The sequence below is a fragment of the Pelophylax lessonae genome (genome assembly GCF_965119305.1).
Source record: "Pelophylax lessonae genome assembly, chromosome: 8".
NCBI lineage: Eukaryota > Metazoa > Chordata > Amphibia > Anura > Ranidae > Pelophylax > Pelophylax lessonae.
In genome coordinates this window covers 290,149,240-290,162,365 of record NC_138775.1, presented here as the reverse complement: position 1 = coordinate 290,162,365, position 13,126 = coordinate 290,149,240, and the positions used below count along the sequence as shown (strand labels likewise).

The 13,126-nt window shown below is 44.6% G+C and overlaps 1 protein-coding gene across 2 annotated transcripts in view; it reads right to left on the bottom strand.

Annotated features, from left to right (window-relative positions):
* Positions 1 to 13,126, bottom strand: part of SZT2 (SZT2 subunit of KICSTOR complex) — a 355,341-nt gene that overhangs the window by 106,502 nt on the left and 235,713 nt on the right. For both annotated transcript variants that reach the window (XM_082264795.1, XM_082264796.1), the window contains exons 45-50: positions 10,960 to 11,062; positions 10,660 to 10,783; positions 10,448 to 10,559; positions 10,160 to 10,278; positions 3,097 to 3,261; positions 2,762 to 2,840 (exon numbers count right to left, since the gene is read on the bottom strand). In XM_082264795.1, coding sequence (XP_082120921.1) covers positions 2,762 to 2,840; positions 3,097 to 3,261; positions 10,160 to 10,278; positions 10,448 to 10,559; positions 10,660 to 10,783; positions 10,960 to 11,062 — 702 coding nt within the window. The remainder of the gene's footprint in view (positions 1 to 2,761; positions 2,841 to 3,096; positions 3,262 to 10,159; positions 10,279 to 10,447; positions 10,560 to 10,659; positions 10,784 to 10,959; positions 11,063 to 13,126) is intronic.

The window sequence follows — 13,126 nt, the reverse complement described above, 5'->3', positions numbered from 1 at the left end:
GTAGTGGTGGATAGTGGACTTTTTGCACAGAATACCTTTAGATTTGTATTCTAATTTTGTGCACATTTTGTTCATGGCAATACTGTGGAGCACTTGAGTTTTTTTGGACATTTTATTTAGGAAGGATTTATTTATTTGATGTTTTTTGTGTAGTGTGACACTATTTAATCATAAGTTCATTTGATTTGTAACACAATTTTAAGAATTGTATGAGCACTTTTATTATTTATTTCTTTGATGTGAGATTTTTTTTTTTTTTGCAGTGACACTTCATGCAATATTTAATTGTATCTTTATTTAATTGATTTGCTACACATCATTATAAATTATTAAGGAAGGTTACACTCATTTATTTTAATCCTGCTCTTTTATTTACATCTGCTGCTGGGTGCAGAATGACCCGGCTCGCAACTGATTGGAGTAATAAATAGTGCAATTTTGATGTTCAGATAGAGATGGGGTTGGGAGACGTCCAAGCTCATCTCTAACTGTAACCATTAGGTTTAAAACACTTATCAATAGGTAATCATAAAATTACCTTGCAAAGCACTATACAAGTGCATGTGATGAGCAGATTGTATTACACACATCGGTCTCGACCGCAATGGATGGCGGGTGACGTCACTGGCCCCTCCCCCTTCGCACGCGTTACGTCCCACGGTGAGGGACTTCATCAGCTGTGACGTCAGCCGCCATCCATTGCGGTAGAGACCGCTGTGTGTAATACGATCTGCTCATCACATGCACTTGTATAGTGCTTTACAAGGTAATTTTATGATTTTATGCTATGTTCAATAAAGTATTTTATTGCGGTAATGCACTATGTCTGGACCTTTGTTTTCCTATGGACCTGTGACCCGCTTTATGGACCTGTGATCTGTTACCTGTGAGCCTTATTTTCTGATAAAGAGGAATACTGATCTGATCTATATTGGTGATATCCTTGGAGAAAGTTCATGTCTTACTAGCCCGTCTGGTGACACAGGGGCTAAGTGTGAGGTGAGAGGCTAATGAGACTGGGTGGAGGATTACCAGCACATTGAAGAGCACTGAATGTTTATATCTTGTGCATGCTTCACCATAATTTGCACCTGTGGACTGCTCTCCTCGATATCATCTTCATAATCCAAAGTTTGCATATTCTTTCAAAGAGAAGTATGATTTTTTTAAAAAAATAAAAATATTATACTCACCTAGGTGGATGCAGCATGAATTCAATGCTGCATTTGTCTCCTGTCGGCTCTGTAGCGAGAACTGAGCGATCAAACACGGCTGATCGCTCAGTTCTCCCCCTACACTCTGAGCAGAGAGCTGGCAATGTCAGTCTTCAGCACTGTGCTCTAGCATATCCCCCATGCCCCCACTCACCAGTGCTGGAGCGCTGGGCTGTGGGGGGGGGGGGGGGGGGGCAGGAGGGGCTGGCTCAAACTCGCCGAGAGGCTGAGCCAGGTGTCAGTCCAGAGTTCTGGGTGGATCCTGACCTTATGGTCGGGATCTTTTCAGAGCCTTGACCGGCCCTGTGATGTCAACAGAAAATGGGACACAGGAGTTCAGAACAAACTGCAATCTTGTGATCCATAGAAGTATAGCCAAAAATACTGTGGCTATACTTCTCCTTTGAAGTGGGTGTTTGAACTGCAGCTTTTAGAAAGGGAGAGGAGGAGCAGAAAGAAAAATCTTTTGCCATCGACACCCCAAAACCCATAATCTTTGGGTGCCCTGGGGGTTCACAGAGCTGACAGACCTTGACAGGCGCTCGTCAAGACTATGTCCGCCCCTCTCGTTCATTCACAGATAGTTTTTTATGGTTGATTGTTGTAGTATGGCTTCTATGAATGGAGGAGGTAGGTGGAAGGGGATTCATTCACAGGGATATGTGAATGAATGAAAGAACAAAAAGTCCCACCAGCCGCTTGTAGTTCTCAATAGACTACAAGCTCACTGATCAGCGTGCTCCTAGATCATTCACTTTTCTACCTGAAAGCCTGTACAGAGGTACGGACAGAAAGCTGGAGGGACAGTTTGCAGGAGCCTGACACTGCACCCAAAATCTGCAATTTGCGGGTACAATGCTTTGCAGGCCGCTGTAGGAAAAAAAAATAATACATTTTTTTTTTTCTTGCAAAAAATACATGCATTATTTTTTCCAAAAAGGCGAGCTTTTAAAACGATTGTAAATTGCTTTTAAAAAATAACAAACATGTCTATACTTACCTGCTCTAGGCAATGGAATTGTACAGAGCGGCCGCAAACCTCCTCTTTTCTGGTCCTCGCCTCCTCACCTAGCGCTCCTGGCCCCTCCCCTCTGTCCAGTGCCCCCATGGGAGGCCGCTTTACATTAGAGCACTTGCGTGTTCGCACCCAAGCCCCGCTGACACAGACAGTGGGACACGGTCTCGCTCCCCGCTCCATCATCACTGGCTTTGATTGACAGCACTGGGAGCCAATGGCTCCCTGTGCCCCAGCAAAGCAAGCGAGACCCAGAAGTGAGGGGAGAGAAGATCTGCAGACGTGCATAGCGCTGGCGTGAATGAGGGCTCAGGTAAGTAAAAGGGGGATGCTGATACCTCAACATTTTTTACCTTAATGCATGGAATGCATATGTTTAGGCTTTACAACCACTTTAAGGCTCCTAGTACTGAATCACCGAAATATAAACAGCAATTGATTTTTATTTGCTTTTTTTTCATTCTTGAAGCTATATTAAAGTACAATTTGCTGCAGGATGATGAATAATACTGTATATGATGTTGCCCCTTACCTTTTCCTCCTGTGCCTTGTCCCCCAGGCTTGTTGTACAGGAACAGGTCCAGCTCAGGAAGGGTGCTGTGGAAATAATGCTATAGGAAACACAGCGACTTAGTGTAAAAGATTCTGGATGATCCCCCCCATCAAATATTACCAAGAGCCACAGATTATTTATATCATTCAAGCAGTAGAGAAATAATATCTTCTAACACGGCACAAATAGTTTTGCATCGCATTACTGAATTGCTGATTTATGAGAACTACATTTTAGTGATTTAATATAAAAAATGTAACTCAAGAATTCAAGATGCCTTGTATAGTGCCTGTGCAGCGCTACAGCGCCCTCACCTGGAAGTGGTGTTCTCCGTTGCTGTCTGTGTATTTCGGAGTATGGAGGAAGATGAGCAGGTTCTGGCGCAGGTAGTAGGCCATGGCCTGGAGACATGGTAGAGATGATTGAGGGATAGTGAACAGCAGCACTTCTGTCGGTGGTGTTCCTCTTGGCTGGATGAACTGCAGAACAAAGATATCAAGGCTTGAACCTGACCCGGCCTAAAACTTTTTAGGGTAACAACAGTGCTTTTGCTTAGCCCTTAAATTCTTCCATTTATCCTTGGGAAGGCCACTTGGATCCTAGGTCTGGGACATACAGGATATTACCTGGTAGGAGGTGGTTGTAGATCCAGGACGGAAGGGTCTCAATCTCAACCTGGACTCCAGTTGAAGCTCCAGTTACAACCCTGGCCTTAAATACAAGTGGCTCCACAGAGATTTGAGGATCCTTTGGGAGACTAACACAGGTACGTGCAGGCAATACAAGGGGCAGAACTCCAGAATGGTTACATTAAGCATTTTTTAGACCTGATCAAGTTCACTTTATAGGGTAATTAAACATATATTTCATCAAACAATTCACAGTTTATCTTGGCCACCTGCATCGGCATGTGTTGTTCCCTCAGGGGTTCTGGGCCTATCGTGCCCCTATGCCCGCCCTTGACATTGATGGGTGGACATCCAGCTGCATATATTTACCGGTATGAGTATACAACCCCCAACACACCTTATAATATATGTATTGTCTAATCCTTATTATTATTTGATACTGTTTTTTTGTGGATTAATTAGGGATCGACCGATTATAGGCAAAGCTTATCGGCCCCAGAGGTTACCGATATTTCGGAAAGTGCTTGTACCGGAGTGATGCCTGCAGCTAGAGGCATCACCCCGGTACCGGCGTACATAGCTGACGGTCGGCTGTCTTGTAATGACAACCGATGCGGCTGAGAAGCCGCTTGGCTGTCATTACAAGGAGTGGGATGGGATGTCCTCCACCCTCTTGCTACCTTCCACGGCTCACCTGGGTCTCCCGTCCCACCGTGAGACCCGGACCAGTTTCCCCAGGCCCTCAAATAAAGTACTGTAGTCTTAGCGTAGATTACACGGAGCGGAGGGAGCATGGGAGGAGCTGGAGTGCAGAAGGCTGGAGGGGTGGAATTCAGTTCAGGTGGTGAGGTGGAGCTGGGTGGCAGACGGCTAGAGACTGAGGCGATCAGAGCCGAGTGCCAGGACACCGCCAAAAACCCAATCAAAGTTGCATTCGGCTCTGATCGGGTCTCCACGTAAAAACCTGGAATTGATGTCATGACCTCACTACCGGGTACTCGGCGCCAGTTTAATGACAGAATTCAAAACAGCCAAACTTGGCTGTTTTGAATGCTTTTAAGTGCAGGAGGAGGGGTTTGGGGTCTTTAAAACCCCCAGATACCTCCACAACAGTACCTGTCATGTGTAAAAATAAAAAAAAAATTAAATGTAAAAAGTATCGGCCAATATCGGCTGATACCGATATTCAATGGCCAAAATATCGGTATCGGCAATGAAAATCCGATATTGGTCGATCACTAGTATTAATACATGTGTTGTCTCATATAGTCTGCCCTCTCCATTTTTCTGGGTCCTGAAGAAGCCAAATAACTGGCGAAACGCATTGACCTTACAGGCACTAGGAAAGTCCATTTTATTTATAGTGGACTGTTACCATCTTAGTCTGTATATATGTTTTTATTTGATTATCACAAATATTGAGGGCGCTCTACTTCCCTAATATATATGGGGGACAGAAGACTGTTGTTTATATTCTATTTAACATTGTACTAATAACGACTATCTTTTATTCTACTTGATGTGGTCTCCTATGCTGTGTCGCTATAGTCCAAATTCATAGGCAACATGAGTATCCTCCAGTTGACACCTCTCTCTTTCTCTGTATTATTTGGACAAGTCTTTAACCACTTAAGCCCCGGAAGATTTTACCCCCTTCCTGACCAGGGCCTATTTTGCGATTCGGCACTGCGTGACTTTAATGGACAATTGCGCAGTCGTGCGATGCTGTACCTAAACAAATTTGACATCCTTTTTTTCCCACAAACAGAGCTTTCTTTTGGTAGTATTTGATCACCTGTGCGATTTTTTGATCATGCGCTATAAACAAAAAAAGAGCGTCAATTTTGCAAAAATAACAACAATATTTTTCACATTTTTTTATATGAAATTCCCCCCAAAAAAAATGTAAAAATCAAAATTTTTTAACATTTTCGGTCAATTTGTTTTATGCTACATATGTTTGGTAAAAAAAAAATCGCAAAAAGCGTATTTTGATTGGTTTGCGCAAAAGTTATCGCGTTTACTAACAAAGGGAAAGATTTTTGTCATTTTTGTTGGTTTTTTTTTTAACGCGTAATGGCGGCGATCTGCGATTTTGTTTGCGGGACTGCGACATTGCAGCGGACAGATCGGACCCTTGACTGACATTTTTGACACTTTTGGGGTTACCAGTGACATTACTGCAGTAATCAGTGCTATACATATGCACTGTTACAGCAAAATGACACTGGCAGTGAAGGGGTTAACTTTATTTGAGAGGGAGGGGCTGTGTGTGTCCCTAGGGGCGTGATTCTAACTGTGATTGGCTGTGGCTTGAGCTGTAGGAACAGTGATCAATGGTCCTACATAGCAGAACCGTGTGATCACTGTTTCTACACAGGGGAGACTGACAGGCGGCTTGTTTACACTAGACGCCTGACTTTCTCCCTCTGCAGCGACGATCGCAGAGTGACCGGCGGACATCGGGTCCGCCGGTCACACGCGCGGGGGGGTGCGGGAGTGCGCCTCCGGGGGCGCGCGCTCGCTCCCTAGACCCTCACAGGCTAGCGACGTAGACCTACGTCACTCTGCCTGTGAGGGGCTGACTGCCGCAGTAAATATACTGTGAGCAGTCAGCAAGTGGTTAAAGTCTCTGTTTTATTATATTCACAATTTATCTTCAAAAGGATTGCCAGAGTTCCGATCTCTTTGAGTTTTATTAAAGCTGAACTAAACCCATTGATTTAACAGTTTCCTAAAGCAGTTACATTTAAAGCAAGCCGTGAATAATATCTGTCAATGGTGCTTGTGCTCTCAACCGAACTGTCAAGCAATCACAAGGCTGGTGTCATAACTGATCACATGTGCAGCATCACGTCAACTGTAGAAAACAGGGTTATCCTCTAAAGAGATTGTCAAAAGCTGCCTGAAAGAAAACCTTTCCTAGAGAATTAAAGCCTTACCACCGGAGTATTTTCCTGCTTTACGTCCAGGCCACTTTTGCAACTTGGCACTGTGCAACTTTAACTGATAATTGCGCGGTCATGCAACACCGTACCCAAACGAAATTTACGTCCTTTTTTACCCACAAACAGAGCTTTATTTTGGTGGTATTTGATCACCTCTGCGCTTTTCTTTTTTTGCGATATTAATAAAAAAAAGAGCAAAAATTTTGCGAAAACATTGACATTTTCTACTTTGACAGTTAAAAAAATATCCAATATATTCAATTTTTGACATATATTTAGGCCAAAATGTATTTAGCTCCATGTCTTTGACAAAAAAATTCTCAATGAGCGTATTTTTATCCGCTTTAAGACCGGAAGATTTTACCCCATTCCTGACCAGGCTATATTTTGCGATTCGGCAATGCGTTACTTTAACGGACAATTTAATTTGTCCTTTTTTTCCCCACATATAGAGCTTTCTTTTGGTAGTATTTGATCACCTGTGCAATTTTTACTTTTTGAAAAAAAGATTGACCATTTTGAAAAAAAAAAACAATGTTTTTTACATTCTGTTATAGAACGTTCCCAAAAAAAATTTTAAAATCAAATTTTTTTAACATTTTAGGCCAATTTGTTTTCTGCTACATATTGGTAAAAAAAAAAATCACAATAAGCGTATTTTGATTGGTTTACCCCGGGAAAGATTTGTCATTTTTATTGTTTATTGTTTTTACTAGTAATGGCGGCAATATGCGATTTTTTTTTGCGGGACTGTGACATTGCGGGGACAGATCGGACCCCTGACTGACATTTTTGACACTTTTGGGGGTACCAGTGACATTACTACAGTAATCAGTGCTATACATATGCTCTGTTACTGTAATAGACACTGGCAGGGAAGGGGTTAACTTTATTGGTGATCAAGGAGTTAAATGTATGCGTGGTGCTTACTGACGTGTGTGGGGGGAGGGGACTGAGTGACACAGGCACAGATCGCAGGTTCAGATATGCTGAATCCAGTAATCTGTGACTGTCTGTCACAGAGGCGATCCGCCCGCTTTGTTTACACAAGCGGGCGGATTTCCTCACTCGATCCCCGACGATCGGGGAAGAGCAGCGGTGATCACCGCCTCTCGTCCCCTGGCCCGACTCCCGCTGTGACTGAATACAGTGGGAGGAGTCCAGTGACGTAGGTCTACGTCGCTGGACGATAACGAGCCACTTTGCCGCAGTACCAGCTCAGTGAGCGGTCGGCAAGTGGTTAAAGTGTGTCCAAACCCAAAACCAAAAGAGTAATATATTGCAAATTACTAGTGATTTGTGTGGTGGCTGCAGTTTTTTTTTTCAAGCTACTTTTGCTCTTTTTTCACCTGGTAATCCGCCAAATAACACACTTCCTGTTCCTGAGCGGCAACATCACTCCTCCACTGTAACTATGGAGGGAGCCATGGTTGTCCCCCTAGGCTACTCTCCTGTTATGGACTACAAGCATATTCATATCTCTTCATCTCTTACATGAAGGGCAGGGCAATTGGTAGTTTATAGAAGAGATCTACTTTAGTACAGCTCACAGGAATTGGCAAAATCAACAGGTTCCTAGCCAGAAAAAATAAAGAAAAGAAAACCAATGCAGACACCCCATCTAACTGGAGGATAGTAAGCTGCAATATATTGCATTTTTGTGTTCTTGGGTTTAGTGATCCTTTAACCAGTTCTGGACCGGAAGGATTTGCCCCCTTAACGACCAGGGCATTTTTTTGCGATTCGGTACTGCGTTACTTTAACTGACAATTGCGCGGTCGTGCGACGCTGTACCCAAATAGTCCTTTTTTTTCCCACAAACAGAGCTTTCTTTTGGTGGTATTTGATCACCTGTGCGATTTTTCGTTTTCGCGCTATAAACAAAAACGATTCTGAAAATATTATACAATATTTTTCACTTTCTGCTATATAATTTAAAAATCTAATTTTTAGGCCAATTTGTTTTCTGCTACATATTTTTGGTAAAAAATCCCAATAAGGGTATTTTTGATTGGTTTGCGCAAAAGTTATCGCATCTACAAACTAGGGGAAAGATTTATGAAATTTTTATTTATTTTTATGTTTTTACTAGTAAATGCGGCGATCTGTGATTTTTATGGGGACTGCGACATTGCGGCGGACAGATCGGACCCCTAACTGACATTTTTGACACTTTTGGGGGTACCAGTGACATTACTACAGTAATCAGTGCTAAAAATATGCCCTGTTACTGTAATGATGACAGTTGAATGTTCATTTCACAAGCCCAACCCCCATACAGTTAGAAAACACTCCCCTAGGCTCACATTTAACCCCTTGATCACCCCCCCTAGGTTAACATGCCTTGTAATAGAATTAAGCATGACAGGACTCTTTATTGTGAGATCTGGGGTCAAAAAGACCTCAGACCTCACAACTACGCTAAAAAATAAAAAATAAATAAATAACTTGCTGAAAGAAAATTGGCTCTTTAAGGCCGTTGCTAGGAGACAACGTTTGACGTCGCTCCGGTCCTCCAAGACCATAGAGTTGAGTGGGGGGCCATCTTGCCCTCACTCGACTTCCTGTCAGTGAGGAGAGAGGATCGGATCGTTTTCCCTGCTGCCGGTGGATGCGGTAAGCGGGGAAAACAACTGGGATGCGGCGGCAAAGGAGGGCACCTCTTCCGCCGCAACATAAGGGTGATCCCGCGGCGAATCCGCTTCTGGGACCACCCTTATCTGATAAAGAACCGCCCGCTGTTTCGAAAAATACCGGGGTTAAGGCAGCTATCTGCTGCCCTAACCCCGGTATTTAGGATCAAAGTACCGATGTAAATCGACGGCGGGCGGTCGGTAAGTGGTTAAGGTTAATCTAAAGGAAACCGAACAACAAAAGTTGTATAGTGTGTATCCAGCTTAAAGCGGAGTTCCACCCTGGGACATTTTTTTTAATAAAAATACCCCCGGGACAGTCAGGGCTAGTGCATTCCACAATGGATAGCCTCTGATCTGTCCCGGTCGCACTTACCTGCAAGATGAAATACTTACCTTGAAAATGTATTGTCCAGCGCTGCCATCTCAGGTGTGGGCAGCTTGAAGCCAGCGCGATGCTCTTCTGCGTTCTCTTCCGTCTTCTTCGACCCACGATGCACTGCACCGGCCCCGACGTCACTTCCGGTGCCGCAGCGTCATCCCTCCACAGCTTCTGGGCATGCCCAGAAGCTGTTTAGCAAGGTATAACGGCGCTAGCACCGGAACTGACGTTGGGGCCGGTGCAGGCGCATTGATTCCTGGGAGCGATGACGTTCAGCTCCCAGGAATCATTGCAAAGCCAGGAAGTGACGAATCGCTGTGGCCGCCGAGGGGAGGAAGAGGAAGTAAGGTAAGTATATTTTCTTCTAAACCAGATAAGTAAAAAAAAAAAATTGCGATTATCCATTTGTTTTTCAGGTGACCCGGAGCGAGAAGATGGAGGTAAGTTTAATTTTAGGGTGGAACTCCACTTTAACTTTAGAATAAATTGTAAGACAGGTCTTTTTTTTTTTGGTGCCCACCATGAGGTTCAGCATATGCGCCACCTGACACATGTTATGTTTGCTGAACGAGCACAAATTCCCAAAGATATACAATAAAATCTTCTGAAAATAATTCCTAGAAGATGCTATAGCTGCAAATGATGGAGTTGGGGGGATCAATAATAACGCCCCATGATTTTGGAACAAGATGTCCACCAAGCTCATATAGGTGTGATGGTTATGTATCCACAAACCTTTACAGTTTTATCTGGGCACGACATAAAATTCCCAACACCCTTCTCACCTCCACATCAGCAGGGGTCAGTTTACAATTCCTCTGCAGCATAACTGTGATGATGTCCAGTGTGGCCTCATCCAGACGCTTCCTGAGGACCTTCACCAAATCATCGGTGATCTCCGAGCCTACATAAAAAACAGAAATGTCATTACATCTCATCCAGCAAGGTCTGTCTTCCAGACTGCGTGACAAACTTTAGGAGAAGATACAGATAGAAGATCACTGGCAGTAAAAATGTTTGGCTCCTATCACATTAGAAGATGGTGTCATAACAAAATTTCTAATAATGAATACCTGCTTCGCCCACTCCATGAACCTGCAGTAAGATATGTTTGTCCATCTGCCCCACTGGCCTGGTGGAGTCTGTGCTTCGAGAGGAGGACAGGTCCAAAGAGAGGCGACTTCCCTATAAAACAAGGATAACAGGAAGTCAACCAAACCAAACCAAACCAAAGATGGACAAAAAAAAATAAATAAAAAATCAACAATAAGTTTCACTTTATTACCTGATTGCTTACCATCACATCTTCTGAGAAAATTGGTTCCTGACTACGAGACAGAGCCAAGGACCGAGACGACTGAGACAAATCCACATCCCACAGCCGCCCGTTACCAGAGGTCTCAGACAGTCTAGGAGTGGAGAGACAGAGGATTCAGCCAATAAGATGTACAGCACAGTCTCACAGTTCTGAGTTCAGTGAAGGACTTGTATTGCCCACAGCTGGGCCAGCTTTGTTCTAAGAGCCGCGGCCAGAAGCAACACAAATAAATTTCACTGCAGCAACTGAGCTATAAAAAATACCCACCGGAGGTAGAAAACAGATTTGGTGGCACGCTCCTGGTAGACAAACATGTTCTTCCTGTTGACGACGGAGAAAGCATTGAGCACGGAGCGCAAGGATTGGATAGCTGCAGAAGAAGACAGGGTTATTCTTTAACCACTTCAATAAAAAAAAAAGTTTTTTGTTTATGTTATAAAATTTTGTAAATAAAAATGTTTTTCCTGCACTGATGAGGCCGCACTGACAGGCACTGATGGGGTGGCACTGATGATGAGGCACTAATATGCAGCACTGATGGGCACTGATATGCAGCACTGATGGGCACTGATAGGTAGCATTGATGGGCGCTGATAGGCGGCACCGATAGGCAGCACTGATGGGCAGTGAAAGGCACTGGTGGGCTGCACTGATAAATAGCAATGATGGGCACTGGTGGGCAGCACTGATGGATGGCAAAGATGGGCAGCACTGATAAGGAGGGCACTGACAGGCTCCCTGAGCACTGATTGGAATCCCTGGTGGGCATGGGTGGGCCAATCCCTGGTGGGCATGGGTGGGCCAATCCCTGGTGGCTCTAGTGGCATCCCCCAAGGGTCTGCACTGGTAATCAATGCTCTGATTACCAGCACAGAACCCCCCCCCCCTCGTCAGGAGAGCCGCCCATTGGCTCTCCTCTACTCGCGCCTGTCAGGCGTGAACTGAGAAACGTCGATCAACGGCACTTCCTATTAACTATGTGACCAGCTGTGATTGGACACAGCTGGTCACATGGTAAAGAGCCTACGTCATAGGCTCTTTACCGGGATCGGAGATGCGGTGTGTCAGAGTGATACGAGTCATATGATGCCCAGTCAGGATAGAGCAACCACTTTTCGGCCGTCATTTTGCTATATGACGTGCGGGAAGTGGTTAAAGAGATTGTAAAATGCTGCCTGAAAGAAGACGTCTCCTAGAGAATTAAAGCTTAAAGTGTGTCCAAACCCAAAACCAAAAATGTAATATATTGCAAATTACCAGTGCTTGGTGTGGTGGCTGCATTTTTTTTTCAAGCTAGTTTTGCTCTTTTTTTACCTGGTAATCCTTTAAATAACACATTTCCTGTCCCTGAGTGGCAACGGCACTCCTCCACTGTAACTATGGAGGGAGCCATGGTTGTCCCCCTAGGCTACTCTCCTGTTATGGACTACAAGCCCACTCATATCTCTTCATCTCCTTTACATGGAGGGCAGGGCAATTGGTAGTTTATAGAAGAGAGCTGGGAAGGAAGATATTCTTTAAAGCAGCTCACAGGAATTGGAAAAAAAAAAAAAAAGAAAAAATGAAAACCAATGCAGCTACCACATCTAAGGATTGTAAGCTGCAACATATTGCTTTTTTGTTCTTAGGTTAAGTTATCCTTTAAAGCAGTGTCAAACACAAGGCCAACACCAGGTCTTGTCATGTGGCCCTCTCAAAAGAGTTTTGCAGCCAGATTGTGTCAAAACTCTGTTATGCGACCTCTGGCTGTCATCCTCCGCTCCCTGTGCCTGCTGACACTTGTAAACACAGAGGCCTCTGCGTTCAGGGGCTACCAGATGTAACAGATCCCTCGTGTCAGGAACAACTCTCCCTGCAATGCTGCAAAACCTACACAGGGAGGTACAACAGAGCAAAATACATGAGTAGTAGAGAGCCGCCTACACAGGGCGGTACTAGAGCCGCCTACATACAGAGAGGTAGGAGAAAGTAGAGATGCAAAGGTCGGAAGAGGGGGATTGTAAACTGTGCATAGCGCAATCCTAAATCCTGCACTCTATACATAGCACACCCCTACGTAACGCACTCCTGAACTCTGCACGCAATGCACTCCTGGACGCTGCACTCTGTACGCAACGCACTCCTGAACTCTGCACTCTTGAACTCTGCACTCTGTACGCAACGCACTCCTGAACTCTGCACTCTGTACGCAACGCACTCCTGAACTCTGCACTCTGTACGCAACGCACTCCTGAACTCTGCACTCCGTACGCAACGCACTCCTGAACTCTGCACTCTGTACGCGACGCACTCCTGAACTCTGCACTCTGTACGCAACGCACTCCTGAACTCTGCACTCTGTACGCAACGCACTCCTGAACTCTGTACGCAATGCACTCCTGAACTATGCACTCTGTACGCAACGCACTCCTGAACTATGCACTCTGTACGCAAC